At 33.4% G+C, this 21,871-nt stretch overlaps 1 protein-coding gene across 1 annotated transcript; it reads left to right on the forward strand.

The window, feature by feature from the left end:
- The first annotated feature begins 3,129 nt into the window (after positions 1 to 3,129).
- Positions 3,130 to 4,815, forward strand: LOC132304878 (protein FAR1-RELATED SEQUENCE 5-like). Its single transcript, XM_059802582.1, has 3 exons — positions 3,130 to 3,470; positions 3,564 to 4,113; positions 4,273 to 4,815. Exons 1-3 carry the CDS (start codon positions 3,130 to 3,132, stop codon positions 4,813 to 4,815), a joined length of 1,434 nt encoding a protein of 477 aa, XP_059658565.1.
- Positions 4,816 to 21,871: the final 17,056 nt, after the last annotated feature.

Consider the following 21,871-nt stretch of genomic DNA (forward strand, 5'->3'; position numbering starts at 1 on the left):
AATGCTTAAAAATTTTAAAAAACGGGTTGTAACAAAACATTCCTAAGCATCTCTCGATAGAACAGAAAAATGCCATAAATCAATGTTGCAACAATATCATTGATTATTTAATATGCACCTTTAAGTGGAAACAAAAAGAAATCCAAATCTATTGTATATCATTATAGTACAAAGGAGGAAATAAATAACTTTGACATGCATCAAAGCAATGACAATGACAAAACTAACACACAAATCATTAACAAAGAAAGATGGCTCACTAGTTTAGGCTACAGCCATTAATAACTACATTAATCAAGGTAAAAACTAAGAAAACAGTGCTATTATAGGATTGCAACAACCTAAAGGTGGTAAAGTATAATGAAAAAGTGCAGATCAAAATGTAAAATTGGTTGAAAGAGAAACAATAGAAACTCTACAGAACTCAGACCTGAATCCTTTCAACAAAACAAACAAATAAATAAATAATAACTTCAGTATAGAGAGCAATCTAAACTAGTCAATTGAGATCTGAACAGCAGAGTGAAACATACGCCTCTCCAATTAGATAGCCAACACCAACAACAGAAAGAACACCCGCCGAAACGATAACTGGTGTAACTGATGTAGGAAAAAAAATGATTTCCATTAGTGAAAAATGCAACACGATTAATTGAAACAGTGAAGGTAAGGTGGAGAGAGAATTACTCATTTTTGCAGCCAAAATTTGGACGATGGCCATCTGAAAGATACATTTCATTTATACAAGTGAAATAATATGAGAGAGAATTTTATCATCAAAACTCAAAAATAAAAAAGAAGAAGAAGAAGAAGGTAAATTATTTGCTACAACCAAAGCAGGAGATATTTTTATCAATCAAAAATGGAGTCTCAGTAACAATTGATTCGTAAACAACAACCTCCTCCAAAGAATGCACGCTTAAAAGAACAAAAATTAGACAAGGGGATAAATGAAAAAATAGTAAACTTTGACAACCAGTTCTTCTGAAAACCCTAGCATAATGAACAATAATAGCTTAAAATTTTCCACTGTAATGTAAATAGTTTAATAAAAATCAATTTATATAGGAGGAGGAGGAGGAGTTGTCGTACCACTACCAGTCACGAAACGAAACCCTCAAACTTTGCTTTTCTCTTCGTCCCTTTTCTTTTCACGAAAGTATTCTCACCGTATTGTGCGTCTTTATCGGTGGGCAAACCTAAAAATTGGACTCCTCACCCAGCCCAATATTTTCTCTATTTACCCTTTTGTTGTATATCTAGCCCAGAAGCCACACTCCCAAGTCCCATCCCACATTCACAAGATCTAACCCAATGCTTAGAGGATCAAAATCGTCTCCGGCGCAACAGTAAATCTGTTGCAGCCGATGCACAATACATGAACAGTAAATCGTAGTAAATCGTAGATGAACACTGACGCGTTTTAAAATAATACACGGTAAAAGCGTATAGTATATATATTTGAATACTGCATGTTATAGGTACTAACTACTATATTATACGTATGGGCCCACCAAAAACAAGAAAAAAGGGTAAAACTTGAGTTTCATTTCAATTTCAAAAAGGCCCGTGATTTTTTTTCATTTTTTGATCTTCTTCGCCTCATTTCAGTCGCTTTCTGTCTCTCCCTCTCTCTCTCTCCACAATCCCAATAGAAAAGTGATCACAGAGTATATTGTGATTCATTTTTTTCTCATCACAAAATAGAAGGTTAATTTGTGAACTGGTTGAGGGGGTTCGTTTGGATCTGAAGGCAAAGTTGAGGCATGTTGTAAAGATGATCCATTTTTTTCTCTTTCACAAAGTAGAAGTTAAACTTGTGGACTTCTTGATTCTCTTCTTTGGAAGTGAAGGCAAAGTTGAGGAATTTGGTAAAGACTTTAAAACAACACATTCTCTACAGCTGACTGATATTGGGTATATTTTTTTGTTTTAATTTTTGGAGTTTATTCAATGATCTATCTGTTATTTTTCCCTAATAAAAGTTGAGTATAATATTTGCGATTAACTATTGATTCTAAATACTTGTATGAATTGATGCAGTGAAATAAAGTAAAATATGATATTTTGTATATATATATCATTGGGTAGGTATGTTAGAACAGAATTGGGACGTTAAAGTATTGGAAATAGGGATTGATTAGATTAACACGTTGGGATGTGCAGTCAATATACTTTTTTGGATTATTCAATTCAAATTAGTTTTTCCTTTTTTGTTTTGTATAGTTATAAATGTTAGATTTTTTTTTGAAGAGATACATGTATCAATTTATATGTTGAAATATAAATTTCATTGATCAGACATGTTAGAACAGAGTTGGGATTTTGTAGTGTTAGAGATTGGGATTATTCATATTGACATGTTGGGACGTGCACTTGAAACACATTTTGGGAATATTCAAGTCAAATCAATAATTCCCTTTTTTGCATTGTATAATGAAAAATGTTATAATTTATTATAAGAGATAGGTGTATGAATTCCTATGTTGATATGAATTTAAATAAAAAAAATAAAAAAAAATTGATTTTGTATATATTTCATTGCTCAGGCATGTTAGGATATAGTTGGTATCTAGTAATCTTAGAGATGAGGATTATTCACATAGTTTTTGGGATTATTCAATTCAAATCAATTCTTCCCTTTTTTGCATTGTATAATTATAAATGTTAGATTTTATTTTAAGAAATACTTGTATCAATATTCATATGTTGAAATGAAGTTTAAAAAGAAAAAACACAAAAGTGATGTTGCATGTATTTCATTGGTGAGGCATGTTAGAACATAGTTATGATGTTGCTGTCTTAGACATGGGGATTATTCACATGAACGTGCTCTTCATATCGTTTTGGGGATTATTCAATTCAAATCAGTTGTTCCCTTTTTTGTATTGTATAGTTATAAATGTTATATTTTTGGAAGAGATGTTTTATGCAGTTCATTGGTGATATATGACCAAACTAAGTTTGGATGTGCAACTCTTAAGTGGTCATTGGTGTTCCTATATTTTAAATTTAAGCTCTTCCATTATCTTGTGTATTTTATATACGTACAACAAGTTAGAAAGAGGAAATTTTACTTAAATTATGTTACTTGAATTATGTTGCAGGTTAAAAATTTTATTCCTTTCGATGGAAGATGAAATGATAAATATTGAAGACACAACAAATGTTGTAGTTATAGAGTCCCAAGTGAATCAATGGAAACCAAGGTTTAAGATGGAGTTTGATAAGGAACAAGAGGCATACGAATTTTATAATGCATATGGGGGTAGAGTTGGATTTAGCATCTGGAGGGAGTATTTTAATAATAGCCGTAAAACAGGGAAACTTTTAACGAGGTTGTTTACTTGTTGCAAGGAGGGTGTTAGGAAGAAGGATAGAAGGGGCAAACATACAAAGACTCCGCGAGCTGAAATAAGAACTGGTTGTGGTGCACGAATGCATATTAAATATGATGAAGCAAAAGGAAAGTACTTAGTTGATAATTTTGTAGATAGTCACAACCATCCCTTGATAATTGATGAATGCATCCATATGATGCCGTCGTAGAGATGTATTTCTAGCATCCAGGCCATTGATGTGGACTTGGCTTCAGATTCAGGAATTGCAGCTCGTAATTCATATGAGTTAATGGCAAGGCAAGCTGGTTGTAAAGAATCAGTTGGATACATTAAGCAGGACCAACAAAATTATATAAGGACCTGCAGACAGAATGAGCTTCAATATGGTGAGGAAGCATGGCTCACCAATTATTTTGTCACTCATGCTTGTGATGATCCTTCATTTTTCTATGCCTTACAGTTGGATGCTGAACAGATGATAACCAATATATTTTGGGCAGATCCTAAAATGATAACTGATTATGGCCATTTTGGAAATGTTGTAACTTTTGACACTACATACAAACTTGTACATAGCAACCGTCCCTTTGCATTGTTTTTAGGTGTTAATCAACACCGGGAGACGGCTGTATTCGGGGCAGCCCTTATGTATGATGAGACAGCAGATTCTTTTGTGTGGTTATTTAATACTTTTTTGAAAACGATGTCCGGAAAGACACCAAAGACAATTTTGACTGATCAAGATGCAGCAATGGCGAAGGCTTTGGTGCAGGTAACTTGAATTAAAATCTCCACTCCTTTTCATATGCTGAAAATACCTGTAATGCCTAATTGATACAATGAAGTAAATAATGGAAAAATGTTTATTATTCTAACATGATTTTAGGGTTTCTTTTAAATGTCATGACTCAAACATGATTTTATGTTTTAGGTCATGCCTGGTACAAAACATCATCTATGTACGTGGCATCTAATGCAAAATGCACAAAAGCAGGTTGGGTTCTTGTTTAAACGTGATGAACGCATAAAAAATGTGATATCTAAATTAATGTTCGAAATTGAGGAGGAGAAACAATTTATGTCAGAATGGGATTCAATGCTAAGGGTGTATGATCTTGTTGGCAACACATGGCTTGAGCATTTGTTTAGCTTGAGACATAGATGGGTTATGGCATTCATTAAATATACGTGGTGTGCGGGAATGCGCACTATGCAATTGAGTGAAAGTTTTAATGCTCGCTTGAAGGAATACTTATGGAGGCAACTCATTCTTCCTGATTTCTTCACCCATTTTAATAGGCTGTTGTCGGATAAGCGTTACAAGGAGTATGAAGCCGAGTACCGTTTGCTGCAGAGGCTTCCGCAAGTTAAATCAAAGTGTGATATGTTACTTAAAGCGGGGGAGACATACACAAAAGTTATATTTCAGCTTTTCCAGGAAGAGTTTTTAATAGCTTGTGTGAGTGATTGTTAATAGTTGCAGAGACATGGATAACAATGGACAACGTGTTTATAAAGTTACTAGTCGTAATGGGATGCAACGTTCTGTGACTAGAACATTTGAGGATGAATTATCTTGTTCATGTGGGAAATTTGAAATGAATGGATTTTTGTGCAGTCATATTTTAAAAATCCTTAAGGATTGTATGAACATCACTGAATTGCCTTCTCGATATATATTAAGAAGGTACTAGAAAAGCCAGAGATGGGAACTTGGATGAGATTCTTGGCTGTGAAGTGTTGATAGATCCTAAACTTGAGGTAAGGCGACGACACAGGACCCTTTGTCGTATTTTGACCGAAATATCTTCCATTGCATCGGAAGACAACGAGGGATACAATGATTTATTAGTAAAAGCAATGGAATGGAAAAAATCTGCCCAAAGAAGTTGTAGTCGTACTTTGGTTAGCAGTAGAAAGGCTGGTAAAATGCAGAATAATGGGGAGATAAAAAACAGTGGAATAATTCCCGTGGACGTCAAGACGAAAGATACATTTAAAGGACAAATGCGTAGGCGCAAATCTCCCACTGAGAAAAATGACAAGAAGAAGAGCAAGTGTATGAAAAGAATAGTTGAGGTATTTACCAAAAGTTTTTAGTTTACTTTTCATATTGTACTTACATTATTGTGGTCCTTGTTTTACATTAATGTTGTGGATTTATTTGTCGTTTCTGGTTGTGTACTGAATCGAATAAAAATTGAATTTTATTGTGTTTTAGAAAGCGAATGATAGCATGGTCTCCGGAGTGGGAGGTGACAGTTGTAGTCAGACATATCTATTAGTCGATGTTAGCATTGTTACGACTATATCATAACTAACACTTAATTTTCGTGATAGTTGTGCAATTCGTTAATTTTGTTTACAAGTTTACTGTAACCTAACAGAAGTACACAATTTTCGTTGAAGGGCAATGAAAATCCAGGCGAATGTGTACATCATCAATGTTATATGCCACCACCACCTATAATGCACAATAGGAAGACTTTCCAACCTCCGTATAGCCCCGGTATTCATTTTGCGCAACCCATTACTCCATTAAATAACCAGGTAATTATGTTGAATCAATTGCATTGTATTAGTGGAGCACGCTTTCTAGATTTAATTCCCATAATTTCTAATGAACACTATAAAATGTTGCAGAGTTCTATTGGTGATTCACGGTTGTTTTCATCTGAATTATTTAGTACTCCTTCTTCGTATGGCGAATTGTGCACGGCTAATTCGGGAAGTCAAATGGTATATATTTTAATATGATTTGTCAGCCAAACCAATATATTTTAAGTCTTTATTTCTTTATTTTATCTAACAATTCCAATTTCTTTCCACGGTCATAAATAAAAACACCTGCTCCCAACCTCGGGCAATTGACTTCCACTGAAATATCGTAACTACCAAACTCAGAGATTAGTCGTCCAATTCAACAACAATTATTCAAATATTGAGTAAACAATGTTTATGTATTTTACTTTATCCATGTCGACTTCGTCTAATTCTCTGCCACTGTATCGAAAAGATAATTTTAAATTACATACATCTCTAATTGAGCTAACCAATGACTGTGGTATCTGCAGCAAGAAAACAAAGGAGGGAGTTTTTGGTTTCGTGAAATTTTGAATGAATTCGTCTGCCATAGTTAAGTGCAGTTTGGTGTTGGTACTACCTCCAAATGGGAATTGGGTTGTATGGATGAAGTTTGTATATACTTCCTAGTTTGGTAGGTTAGCATAGTTAAGTTGCACTGGAGGAATTTATATTTCTGTTATTTGCCAATTGTTGTAAATGATTTTATGTATTTGTGGATATATGCATTTGGAAATTATGGTAAACTATTGGTTTTTTGCTTTCACTTTTCACAAGTAAATGTATAGTTTTGCAAATGATGAATCCCAACATTTTCATACTATGCATCTCAACACACAAACTTGCTGCATCCCAACATTTTCCCAAATTGTATCCCAAATTATGCTGACCAGCTGGGACAGATGTATTGTTGCATTAAATAGAATAAGTGGGGGACTAAACTTTCGGCTGACTCACTATATTGTGAAATTAAGTCTTTAGTTTTGATGTTCATATATACTAAATTCAATATTCTCTCACCCACTATGATAATTATATACATTACTAGTCAATCAAACTGAATTGTGTAAATTAATGTTTTCCAGCTGGGTCATACAGATGTATTGTTGATAAGTGGCAGAGTAAACTTTCGGCCCTCTCAGTATACTGACATGGAACTCTGACGTTTATAACTAAATCACTACTTAAACTAGATTATCTAAAAGTTAACTTGATCATAACATCACACTAACTAAACCTTCGCAACAGTACATTCAGTCAGGGGTTTGGTAAAAAACGAAAACACAAATTCATAATTAATACATAGGTGTATGAAGGTCTTCAAATATGATCCATTTTCATCATAGCACAACTGTTAATGACATAATAATTTGATTCAGTGCATCACCAAAATTTACGAAAGTGCATCCCAAGTTTGTCCCTACTAGAATCCCAAAATTGGCGAACATTAGGATCCAAATAATTTCGTATGATGAATCCCAACATTTTTATACTGTCCATCTCAACACACAAACTTGCTGTATCCCAACATTTTCCCAAGTTGTATCCCAAATTATTCTGACCAGCTGGGACAGATGTATGTTGCATTAAATAGAATAAGTGAGGGACTAAACTTTCGGCTGACTCACTATATTGTGAAATTAAGTCTTTAGTTTTGATGTTTATATATACTAAATTCAATATTTTCTCACCCACTATGATAATTACATACATCACTAGTTAATCAAACTGAATTGTGTAAATCAATGTTTTCCAGCTGAGTCATACAGATGTATTGCTCATAAGTGGCAGAGTAAACTTTCGGCCCTCTTAGTATACTGACATGGAACTCTGACGTTCATAGTTAAATCACTACTCAAACTAGATTTTCTAAAAGTTTACTTGATCATAACATCACACTAACTAAACATTTGCAACAATACATTCAGTTAGGGGTTTGGTAAAAAATGAAAACACAAATTCATAAGCAATACTTAGGTGTATGAAGGTCTTCAAATATGATCCATTTTCATCATATCACAACTGCTAATGACATAATAATTTGATTCAGTGCGTCACCAAAATTTACGAAAGTGCATCCCAAGTTTGTCCCTACTAGAATCCCAAAATTGGCGAACATTAGGATCTAAATAATTTCGTATGATGAATCCCAACATTTTCATACTGTGCATCTCAACACACAAAATTGCTGTATCCCAACATTTTCCCAAGTTGTATCCCAAATTATTCTCACCAGGTAGGACAGAAGTATTGTTGCATTAAATAGAATAAGTGGCGGACTAATCATCAGAAGTTTCAACATTATAAAGAGATCACACTTACATCACTAATTGCTGGTCATATCAACAACCACCAACATCAGAACTTTCAACATTATAAAAGCAGACATACTCAGCAAGGAAATGTTCTCCCACAACTAAATTATCAAACATGTTCTCAGCAAGCTCAACCAATAGAGGAAGAGGGGGAAGAGGAGCGTGGGGTAACCATCCCCTTCCTGCTCAGATCTCCCATCCACCAGTTTTCCCTCATCCTCCTCCAATAAGGTCGCAATTGGTTATGCGTTTGGACAACCTTACTACAGAAGTGGGTAACCTAATTGTAAATATAGGCAACCTGACTGGAGAAGTGGCCAACCTTACTGCAGAAATAGGTCGAATGAAAAACCACTTGAGGGTGTTACACAGACGTGTGCGCCACCTTCAGAGGGTAGGCGACGACTCTAATGTCACCGAGGTTCCTGTTGCCAATTCAAGTTCCTCATTTAGCTCATATTCTTTTTGAAGGATAAGGAGATTTGGTCTAGTGGACCCTTTTGTAGTTCCTTTTGGGAACTTAGGTCCCTCTGTCGAAGTTTTCTACTACCTTTTCTAGTTCCTTTTGGGAACTTAGGTCCCTCTGTCGAACCTTTCTACTACCTTTTATAGTTCCTTTTGGGAACTTAGGTCCCTTTGTCGAACCTTTCTACAGATGTATTGTAGTTTACTTTTGCAATTTAGGTCCAAATGTGGAAGATTTGTACTACCTTGTGTAGTTCTGTTTCGAGTATCAAAAGTTCTTTTCATGGACCTTATATATGTATTTACTTTCAGTATATGTTTACTTTGCAATGTTAAAAAATTGTATGATGAATCCAAACATTTCTCTACTATGCATCCCAACACAAAAACTTTCGGTTGACTCATTATATAGTGAAATCAAGTGTTTAGTTTTGATCTGCATACTAAATTAAATATTTTGTAGTAATAAATATTCTCTCACCCACTATGATAATTACATACATCACTAGTCAAACTGAATTGTGTAAATCAATGTTTTGCAACTGGGACAAACAGATGTATTGTTGATGTATTGTTTTGCAGCTGGAACTCTGACGTTTGTAGTTAAATTACTACTTAAACTAGATTCTCTAAAAGTTAATTTGATCACAACATCACACTAACTAGTTTATTGCAACATTTCGTATTCAGTTACGTATGTATGAAGGTTTTAAAGTAAAATCCATTTTCATCATATCACAACTATTAATCACATATTATTTTTGGATACACGTCACCAAAATATTCCTACCTTGCCTCCCAGCATTTTCCTACTGTAAATCCCAACATTTTCGTACATTGCATCCTAACATTTTCCTAGTGTAAATCCTAACATTTTCCGACCTTGCATCCTAACATTTTCCTAGTGTAAATCCCAACATTTTCCTACCTTGCATTCAAAGTCATTTTCCTAATAAGTACTTCGTTGCATTAGTACTTTCACTTGAGACTTGAATCAGTACTTTGACCTATATATATATATATATATATATATATACACTGTCATTATGACCGTTTATAAACTTTGTTACCATTGAAAACCCCTGTACGTCAAAATCCCTTATATATAGGTACAAAATTATCTCCTTTCACATACCAACTTCTATTTTCCTCAGTCTTCTATATATCTGCTTATTCCATGGCTTTATCAACCAACAATGGTGGTCATCCAAGAACTGTAAGTACAAGTCTCTATTGTAACAAAAGACATGCCTACTCCATTGTTTTCGTCCATTATTTATACATATTTGTTATATATGGTTATATATTTTTTCACTATGCATTTGAATACCTCGGACAGGTTACTTCCAGTGAGTTTAGAGACCTAAGGTATGCAATTAGATATTGTTGTTGTGGAGAAAAAACAGACGTTAGAATTACAGAGAAAGGGAATAACACAGGGAAGCTGTATTATGTATGTCATCATCCACAAAAAGTATGCGGCTTTTGGGAGTGGTGCTACCCCATTTCATCCAATATCACTGAAATGGTAACTTGACCATAGCACCTACCATTGGATGAAGGAATGACTGGGTTTGATAATTTGGTGGAAGATGTTGATAAAATTAAATATGAATCTGGACAACTTGCATCAAGTGTAAGAGTAATTGAAGCAACACATGAATTTGTTAAGCTACTAGCTAGGGTAACACTTTTTTTGAGTGTTTTAGCTTTTCTAGTATCTCTGTTTGCTTTATGTAAACTTTAGGTGATGTAAGGTTAATTTTCTAATATCTCCGACTCAATATTAATGAAATTTAGTTGAATGATGTGTGAAATAGTAAAAAAACATAGCATGCTATGAACCACAAATGATATGTCAAGCAAAAGTCACTTTTTATTCATATGACATCCAGAAGAAGAAAATTTAATGTGCTTATCATTGTTAACATCTCCACTACACAAAAGACATCCAGCATAAAAAAATATTAAAGTGCTTATCATTGGTAACATTTCCACTACATAAAACAATAAGTCCCATAGTCATTACAAATTGCCACATATATAATAGAAGTGAAATAAGAGAAACGCTTCATTCAAAAGACATCCAGTAAAAAAACAAAATAAAAGTTTACAAGTACTAAATATGTATATTGTTGGTAACATTTGCATTACACAAAGCAATATGTCACGCTTCCTTCAATATACATCCAAAACAGCAAAAAATAAAGTTCACAATTAGCAAATACACCACCATAAATAACACCAAGTACTACGACAACACAGGAGTCACTCGAGCACGAAAACCTGAAAATGTTAGGGACAGAACTTTGTAAATGGTCAGAAATAGAATCCAAAGTTATCAGCATGCAGTAAGTTAAAAGTAGGACAAATTTTGGACTGCAACGCAACTAACTCTGTCAAATTATACAAGTGTCAGTCTGTACAATTCTGTTCGTCTTTCATTTAGTGAATTATCCAACAATTTCAATAGAAACTCCGAACGCATTAACTCTAGCTTTTTCTGCATCATGAATTTAATTGGTATCATTATTTGTTTAATGTTCTTACATTAAGTTCACAGTTAAAAATATATTACATTAAACTTACTTTCAACTTCTTGGATAATTTTTTGCCATCCCATAATTCCATGAACTTCATTACGAATATGCCACAAGATGTCCTAAAATATTCACAAAATGAAAAATATCTACTTAGGTAATAATAGTAAGATGCTGTGAATACTTTATAATTTAAATTTCTACTTTTGTGTAATTTAGTATACATACGCATTAGGTTGTTCCGGGATTTTCACCAGAATCCTCACTAAGTATTTTGACCACTCTTTGCCACAAGCAACCTCCACGAGCTCTTTCTGTCGTACAAACATAATTATTTTGTAATTATAGTATATAATTATAAATAAATGATAAATGTAAGTAAAATATGATAGGGCGTTTGCCACACATAAGGCATATTGCTTATATACGTGGGGTGTTCCTTTTGAACAAATGTAATCAATCGTCTTTTTCGGATGGTTTACCATCAACAAAAACCAGTGACTTTTTATGCATGAAGGAAAGCATACCTGCATCAATACACAACAAACGGTTAAGGGATTGTAAAAAAAATGGTGTTTTATCACTCAATATAAAATAATACAAACAAAACCACTAACCATATCTGTACTGGTAAATACAGTCGGATCAGTTTTAAAGATTCTATTGTAATCTTCCCACACATTTCTTAGGACAACCTTGCGTTTTTCAGCTGATTTCAACACCACAACTCCGCTATTATCCATGAATTGTACATCATTGCTATTCAGAAAGAATTTTTTGGCACATTCTCCTTGGGTATTATTCAAATAATTTCCCCCAAAAATTTATAACCTAATATAATAAAACAATAAATAATAGTTGCTGAAATTTTTTAAACAATAAACTTGTCATGGAGGGTAAAACAAAAATATTCAAACAAATCATCTACTCACCGCGCTAGAAACAAGGTTGGGTTCGAACAAAGTTACGATATCACATCGAAACAGGTCTTGGCCATACATCACCACTAATGTTTCACTGATAGAATGAATGACAAGTTGCAAATAAAATTTAAACATGTAAGACACTTTGTGCTGTCCAAAACAAAAAAAATATTATTTAATAATAAAATGAAACTAGTATTAAACATATAAGACACTTTATGCTGTGCAAAAGAATTTTTAACACTTACCAATCTTCATGGCCAGTAGCTGCAACATAATTTAACATTTTGGTCTGGTCTTTTTTGAGCCGAATATTTTTACCATCTTGAATGGCCCAAGGAGAGAAAGAATATGGTCTGGGCTTTAATATCCTAGTGCCTCTTCCACACTTTTTAATATTTTCAGCAACTTCAGAGTCTGATACTGCAACTGAAAAATGGGATGGTGTACCACTTCGATCAAATTCTGTGTTGGGAGGGGATTCAGTTACTCTTTCATGTACGGAAAATGTCACAGCAGGGATTGTCGCGATTGATACCTGAGTTATGATTTGAGTAACAGTAGGATTTGTATGAAAAAATAGTAGATTTGAATAAAAAAACCTTCTACTCTCAATCAAATTACTAAAAAACTAATGGTCTACTGTGTTTTCTGCTGATTCTAATATGTTAAAAAATCTTATAATGAGAAGTACCTAGTCAAAAATATCCAAAATAAATTGTTAGTATGTTGAAGACCTGTCATGATCATAGGACTTTGACAGAAGGTTTCGTTATTATATAATGTCATTATTCTTACGTTTCTATTTTCTGCTATAATTTAAAAATTGGAATGATATAAACTATTTTTTAAGTTACCACAACTAATATACAATAATAATCACAATTCAAGCTTAAATATACAATAATAATCACATAATATGTAATAAAGAACTAAATCAAAGCAAATAAAAAGTAACGATCTTACAGGAACACTGGTGGAAACAACATCGTTCTGAACGGCCTATTGATCCATAATTAATCTCTCTTCCTTGCTTGGCATATCGACTCCATACATCATCTTAAATAGTCCACTGATGGGTATATCCCACGTGTCGTTATCATTTAGAAATAGATGTTGTTGCTCACCAATTGTCTCCATCTCCTCCGGAACAATTTGTTCCCCCTCACATGTGTAAATGTGGGAGACAATGTTTTCCTTCATGCATGTATCTTCATTATTTAGAGGTGCATCTTGTTGCTCACCAATTCTGTCCATCTCCTCCCGAACCAATTGTTCCCCCTCACATGTGTCAATGGGGGAGCCAATGTTTTCCTTCGTGCATGTCTCTTCAACATTTAGAGCTGCATCTTGTTCATCACCAATTGTGTCCATCTTCTCCCCAATGAATTGTTCCCTCTCATATGTGTAAATGGGGGAATCAATGTTTTCGTTCATGTATGTCTCTTTTTTATAGTCGGACGCGTCTTTCCCCTCAACTAAACCTTCCCCATCCCCATCAGCTAAACCTTCCCCATCCCCATCAGCTATGCCCTCCCCATTCTTCTTACCAAACACTTTTGCTCTTTTCTGTGTACGACACTGCCTCAACAAAGACTCTAGTCTGTGAAGCTTCTTTTTCGATTTCTTCACATTCTGCATTATTTCCACCTGAAGATCTTTGATGTAATGCTGCATAAAGAGACAATTGTATTAATTTTAAATTGCCAACAAAATGTATTAATAGTGCGTTAACATAATTGAATGTATTTTTACCTCCAACACGGTGTCCGAACAACTATCATTGCAAGACTCAGACTGAAAAGGGGATAACCGATGTCGAGATGGGCTAACATTAGCATTCCCGCAATATGGTCTCGCCCGAATTGTGACCAACTTTTTGTATGTTATTAAAACAAAAAAAGTCAATCTTCAATCATTCCCAAATGTCATTGTCATATATTGAACTGCATATTGTACAATTAAATATATATAATACAAATTGTAGGTACATGCAAATAAATTAATTTTATTAATACCTGACCATATCCAAAACCTCCCATCCCATGCTCCCATCTTAATCGCTCACAGACAAGCTTTGTGTCCCAAAATCCAAGGCTTTGGGTATCAACATTTTCATAATATGGGTATTGCACTTCACATCTCATTAAATAAAGAAGCTGAATTTCATTTAACAAAACATATGAGACAGGATTAATATTAGCAAATAACATCACTTATAAAATGATCTAACTAGTGTAAATATATCTATTAATTTATACCTGCAAGAAAATCACGTAACCAATGTACATTTGTTTTCCATCCCCATCTTCAGTAGTTTTCAACGATTTCACTAAACAATTACTTATATAGGTGCACCAATTGTAAGATGTAATTGCATTCACATCGTCAACAGCTTTCCACAAGCCTATGTGTGCATGATATCGTCCATTTGGAGACAGTATAGCTGCACAAGCAAATAGTACAAACGCTCTCTTGAAATCTTTGCCAACCTCCAAATTCTTTACCCTATCCATCAGTTGGTCCACATGCATTTCTTTATCATTGCGATTCCCACCTTCGTCTACCCAATCAGAATTAATATTTTTACAAATAGGCACTGGGATAATGCCAGCAGGTATGCCAAGAATGGACTGGACATCAATTGCATTAATGGGCAGATACACATTCTCCTCTTGAAGTCTAATCCGACATTTTTGCCCATCAAAATTTTCTACGAAGTAATTGAAGAGTTTAGTTGACAAAAATGAACATTTCAGGTTAAACATATTGCCAAAACCAATATCCTCAACATTTTTCCTCTTTTCCTCGTTCAGTTTGGATACTACTTCAATGAATTTCGATAAAGAGCATCTATGCCACCCAGCTTTTAATTTGAAGTCTTCATTCTAAATCAAAAAATTAATTATTATTAAGAATCAGATATTATATGTTTTCAAACAAAATCACATATCATATAAAATATTACCTTATCTTTTCGAATTATTTTCTTTCCCGTCTTCTTACCCATTACAACCCTAAAAGATATGGTTTTTCAATTTGTAATGAGAGGTAAAGTAAAATTAATTTTTTTTTGATGGATTGAAATTAGTCAATAGTGTCCTGCCTAAAACATTTTTGAATTACTCCAATCCTGAAACACAATGCAAAGCAAAGAAGAAATAAGTTAAATAGCAAGAATAGATTGCAAACAGTGGAATATTACTGTAAAAGTATCCTATAATTTTATAATTTTATATACATAATTTAAAACTTAATAACTGTGTCATTATTGCAGGAATTCATAAATACAATTAAAGCTATTAGTGTGTGCATAAAATATAAACATTGCATTCTGGTCTCGTACATCGAAATTGAAAGTAAAAGTAAGGGCGGGCTACAAATGCACTCTCACAACTCACTAATTACCTTCTTAAAGAATGATATCACATAAATTCGCATTAATAATTACCTTCACATAAAACTTGCATTTGACTTCATGTACTACCTTAATCCAAGAGAATATAAGTAAAAGAAAAATAAATACACAAGTAAACAACAGTCGCCTATTGCAGACAATATTTTCTTATCATTTAAATATTTTACCTAAGTTTTCTAAAGTAGATCAAATCTGAATAAGTTCTCAAAACATTGCGGCTTTCAGAATTCTATGAATGTAAGGACAAAGGAATAGTCTTATAAATGTGAGGAAAAAGGATTGCTCTTCTAAAATGTGAGGAAAAAGGAATGGTTATTTCACTAAAGCAAAGTAAACTTTTAGTGGTGTACATGCCACGAACCAGCATGGAGTACCACCATAAGTTTCACATTAAACTAAAAGTTACAATCAGGATCTACAAATAGGCAAGAAACTAACAACCAAGGTCTAAGAGGTTACCACCTTAACAACATAGTAATTCAACAGCAAAAAAATAAATAAATAGACCAATGACCACCATTAGGTCCAGGGAAAGATTTTTCAACCCCATGTTCTGTTAAGACAAGCAAGTTTCCTGCTATATGTTAATTGTGTGTGTGTGTGTGTGTGTGTGTTTTTTTTTTTTTTTTTTTTTCCACTGAATAATTTATAGCAATTTCTAGACAAAACAATTTAGAAGTTAGTTTCTACCTTAGTTCCTTTTTTTTTTTCTTATTTTTTTTTTACCCCTTAATTCTAAGAGATTCCCAAACTTTAATCGTTCACAAGGAGACTTGTGCACTACAATTAAGACTAGTAAGTTCAAAAACTACTTTCACTTGTTAATGGAATCCAACTACTTAGGTTTAGTGGTATATACTTATGATGTATATTAGGTTTAGTGGGGTCAGACCATTTTTTTGTCCAATTAATAAACGCATAACAAATAGGGTAATTAACAGTGGAAAGAAATTGATGCTGCAGAAATCAAAACGAAAAGCCAAGAATTATGAAAGTGCAATTTTGCTTCACTTGTAGAAGAGAATAACATTTTAGAAAAAGTTTTTTATGTGCGTTCAAACAGACCACAAAATGTCTTTTACTAACGAATCTTGCATAAAAACACAGCAACTATGATAAACATACATACATACATATATATATATATATATATATATATATATATATATATATATATATATATATATAATTAAGACTAGTAAGTTCAAACACTCATTTCACTTGTTAATGGAATTCAACTACTTACGTTTAGTGGGGTCAAGACACTTTTTTTGTCCAATTAATAAACACAGAACAAATAAGGTAATTAACAGTATAAATAAATTGATGCTTCAGAAATCAAAACGAAAAGCCAAGAATGATGAAAGTGCAATACTGTTTCACTTGTAGAAGATAATTAACAATAGAAAGACAAATTACACCTAAATGACACAGCAAATACGATGAACATATATATATATATATATATATATATATATATATATATATATATATATAATTAAGAGGCATTTCAAACAAAAAAGACAGTTGGGACACCCAAATGACTCACATGACACACATCAATTTTGGTCCCACAACACACACTAGAACTGAGTTGGGATGTGGTAATCTTAGAGATGGGGATTATCCAGACTGATATATTGGGACGTTTACTTCATACAGTTTTTGGGATTATTCAATTCAAATTTGTTTTTCCCTTTTTTGCATTGTATAATTATAAATATTAGATTTTATTTTAAGAGATACATGTATCAATTATCAATATTCATATGTTGAAATGGAATCCAACTACTTGAAAGTGATATATACTTACTTATGATGTATATTAGGTTTAGTGGAGTCAGACCCCTTTTTTTGTCCAATTAATAAACGAAGAACAAATAACAGTCAAAATAAGAAATTGATGCTTCAGAAATCAAAAGGAAAAGCCAAGGATGATGAAAGTGCAATATTGCTTCACTTGTAGAAGAAAATAGCATCTGAGAGATCTGAGAAACAGTTTTTTATGTGCGTTTAAACAGACCACAAATGTCTTTTACTAACGGATCTTGCATAAAAACACATCAAAGACGATAAACATAAATATATATATATATATATATATATATATATATATGGCATTTCAAACGAAAAAGACAAATTATACCCAAATGACTCACACGGCACATAACAATTTTGGTCCCACGATTTGATTTTGGTCCCCCACAACACACACTCTCATTTTCTTATTACACTTATAAATATTGGAGTGCTTTCAACATCCCATGACCTTTACACCCTGTATCTCCAAATTTTTCTTCATCCTTTCCTTATCTCTGCAACTCCACTCTTCAATTATTTCTCTCTCTCTTTCCCCTCTATCTCTTTCTATTCACTCTCTCTCTCTTTCTAAATAAGATTTTGGGTTTCGTAGAAAAATCTGTTCGAATTAGGGTTTTTGATTGGAGATTTTGGGGATTGGAGAGCTAATTTGAGAGGGTTTCGATCTTTTTCTTTGCTGGTTTCATACGGCTTCAAGATTGGGAACAAAATACAATAGATTTAAGCTTACTCTCTCTCCGTAAACGAAACCCTAACACCACTCACAATACAAATTTTGATAGAAATCATACCTTCTGGGTTTCATACGGCTTTAAGATTGGAAACAAATTCCTCACGATTGAAGGATTCTTCAGTTCATCTACCTTCAGTCGCTTCAAAATCAGACTATTCTTCTTCACATCATACACCACCCTCAGTTGCTTCAAAATCGTCTCAGTATCCGAAAACGAGAACGAACAAATACAAATAGTGCACTTTGTCTGTGTATGTATGGCTTGTAATACGTATCCAACAGATTTGTCTGTGTATATATACTTATAATACGTATTTGGTAAAAAACGATTTACCCAGTTTTTGTCTCTTATTAGTAAGTGACGTGGCACAATCTCCACCGCACATCGCTCATCGGCTGCAACAGATTTACTGTTGTGCCGGAGATGATTTTGATCCATGCTTAGATCCCCTTAAAAGCCTATTTTTCATTAACACTCCAACTTCTTTTTCAAATTTTTAGATATTGTCTTTACTTTATTACTTCTATTTCTAAAAAATATATATATTTTTTCATATATTGAATTATTAAATTTAAATAACCAATTTACTATTAAAAATAAAAGTAAAATAAAAAATTGGCCAATAGGAGCACTAGTGTTCCACTTATCATCATACACAAGGAGAATGAATTTCATGATGATATTGGTTTTGAATAGTTGGTTCTCCACTAATTTCATGGAGATGCACAATTCATTTGACACAGACCCTAATTACAGTATGATGTTGGACTTCTGGGATTGTTGCCCCCACAAGAACTAATATTTATATTAGGACTCAAATATAATTAAATAGAAACGTACTAGTAATTTATCAATAGTTATTTGTAACGCATAAGGATGTCAATAGGCAGATTCGGGGCACCTTTATCCTAACCCATCCCACTAATAAATTTTTTTTGCTCAAACTCAATTTGGAACGCCCCGCATCGGGGTCGAATTGGATTTTAGATGCCCTTTTAATAAAAACAATTCAGTGGAGAAAAACCGATGCCATTCACCTATACTCGCAATCAAGTATGAATACATGTTTTGAGAAATATTTACCATCCGAAAAGAGGAAGGAGCAGAAACTGTTAAACCACTTCTGTAAATAACCTTTTTGACTGCTAAGTTTCTCCTTAGTTCTACACTTATTGGCATAGTGGCCTACACGTCCATATTTGAAACACTTAGCCTCTGCTTTGGGTTTTCCTTTATCCTTTGTTTTTGGAAAATATTTCCTTTTAGCCTTAGTGTACTGTTTAGAATCATCAATTTTCTTTTGATAATTCTTTCTTTTGGAGTACTTCCTTTTATAAGGCTTCTCAACCTTATGTCTTTTCCTAGTAGTAGGATAAGCTAAAGGAGTTTGATAGGCAAATTGGTCACAAAATTCACCCACTTCTTTTCGACCAGTTAATCTCTGTGCTTTTAATTGGACTGTAATTTTAAATCATTACAGAGTGCTAAACCTTTTTGGATTACAATGTTGACTAATCCACTATAGGTATAGTTTCTGTAAGGGATAAAGATACCATTATTCATATCTCTTAACTTTTTCCTTATTCTTTCTGCAAAGAAAGTAGGAAGACCATCCACAAATTTTGTTTTCCAATGCTCATGGTTAGCATCACTAAGTTATAATACTTTGGCTAAGAATACATCTCTGTACCACCTGAAATGGGTCAATAATGGACATTTTAGATTCTATAACAACTTTCTACTACGTTCACTGTTAGTACCTTCTGGACCAATAAAATGTTGAACAATAGTAGTGATAAAGGTATACACCGCATCAGGAGTTGGTCCTTCTGCTTGAGTATTCTCATCCTTGATGATCTTGACTGCTGAAAATATCTCATTTTTCTGAACATCTGTGAGAACATTATCCCACCATCCTTTAAGGATTCTTATAAAACCAGCAACAATAAATTTAGCGATTGTTGGGTTAGAGTTTTGATTGATTTTACAGACTTAACTATACATCAACATTTGATGTATAACGTCATAAATCTGATAATCAGACTTACCATCTATGTTCCATTCATAAATGGTTTTTCCATGAAAAGATTTCTGTGTATGAAAATAATCTTCTTCATATAAGATATCTTGAGGGGTCGATTTAGGATAGTAATATCTACTTAGAGTAGGGGCTATATTGGAGTGGATATTTTTATCATAGATAATTTTGTTGAATTCAGGCATTGTGGAGAAGGCAGCCTGAAAATCCTCAATATGAGGAAACTCACCAGTCTCAGAAACATTTTCAGATTCATCATGGGACAAAGTGTTAATTTTGAGTCCCTGAATTTTTTGAGTAAGAAAAGTTAAGAATTCCTCATTCTTCTTTGGATGTGACAGTGACGAGCCCCTTTCCAAGTGTTTAGAAAGTGAATTTTTTAATGCGAGAGGTCGCTTCGCAAGGTCAAAATATGAATGTGGTTTCGGAAACTTTTCTAGTCAAATTTACATTTATAAAAACCACTACTACAACTAATGAAGTATAGCGAGTAGGGATCGTCCGCATGGATTATATGTGTTAGAATTTAACTTCAACTGTAATGTATTACAAGATTGCAAAGAGATTTGGTGAGATGATTAAACTACTTCAATTAATGAAAATACAATTAAAATAAAACTAAGTTGAGATAGGGATTAAAGAGATATGAAGAGAGGTCTTAGGGTGTTGCAATCATCACTAAACTCATGTAATTAACCACTTGCTTTCCACTAATGGGGAATACATTGTTGTGAACAAAATGCGACTATCAATTGCAATATTAAGCATGGACCATCAAATTAAAGAATGAATTGTCTACCTAAACTAAGTGTAGCACAACCTATCAATTTTAAGCACAACCCATCAAACTAATCACAATTATAGCACACATCAATCTAGAGAATCATGGAATTTGTAATAATAAGCCATGAAATATCAAAGCAAGTAAAGATTGTCTACCTACCTACAAGCATGAATTAAATTATAGAACAACCCATCAAGCATAAGAATAATCCATTAAATTAATTGACAAACCCATCTAATGAAAACCCATGCTTAACCATCATTAAATCCTTAATTAATCACACATAGACATGCAACCAACATAAAGAATCTAGTGTAGAGATCAATTCCCTAAATAATCACACATAAGACAACATGTAATTAAAATAGAAATCATAAGGAAGAATTAAATCAACAATCACAAGGCTAAACGCTAAGCATTAATCACAACAATATATATATATATATATATATATATATATCCCCAAAAATAGAAATACAAGGGTTTAGATTACATAAGACTTAGGGCTCATCCAAGCCCTAAGTGTAGATCTAGCCAATCATGGAGGAGGTAGATGTGGTCATGAAACCCTCAAGGGCAAGCTCCAAACATGATTCCATCTTTTTTTTCTTCTTTGAAGCTCTAGAGATAGAGAGAGAGTGGGTTTAGAAATGGGTTCTTGAGATGTGCCTCCACTTCCCTCTTTTCTTCTAACCCTAATCTCTAACTTTCTAGAGAGAGAAAATAAAAATTACAATGTAAAAATAAAATGATAAAAAGCTCTCTTACAAAATGGGCCACTTTCTTTTATATAGAAGGTCATTTTCTTAGTCATTAAGTCAGAAATACAGCCCCAAAAATATCTAATCCCGTACTATGTGGTAGGTGGAGTTTTGGGCGCACGGGAATAAAATAGCTTACTGCCAGCAC

Source organism: Cornus florida, unplaced genomic scaffold, assembly GCF_030987335.1.
Source record: "Cornus florida cultivar Cherokee Brave unplaced genomic scaffold, ASM3098733v1 CherokeeBrave_3.0.0_Hap2_Chr04, whole genome shotgun sequence".
Lineage (NCBI taxonomy): Eukaryota > Viridiplantae > Streptophyta > Magnoliopsida > Cornales > Cornaceae > Cornus > Cornus florida.

What these genes read in the sequence shown, in the direction of transcription:
- LOC132304878 (XM_059802582.1), top strand. Translation starts at nt 3,130, where the DNA reads ATGGAAGATGAAATGATAAATATTGAAGACACAACAAATGTTGTAGTT. An exon ending in TATGATGAAGCAAAAGGAAA is followed by an intron (nt 3,471 to 3,563) that starts GTACTTAGTTGA and finishes ATGTATTTCTAG; the next exon opens with CATCCAGGCCATTGATGTGG. An exon ending in TGGCGAAGGCTTTGGTGCAG is followed by an intron (nt 4,114 to 4,272) that starts GTAACTTGAATT and finishes TTTATGTTTTAG; the next exon opens with GTCATGCCTGGTACAAAACA.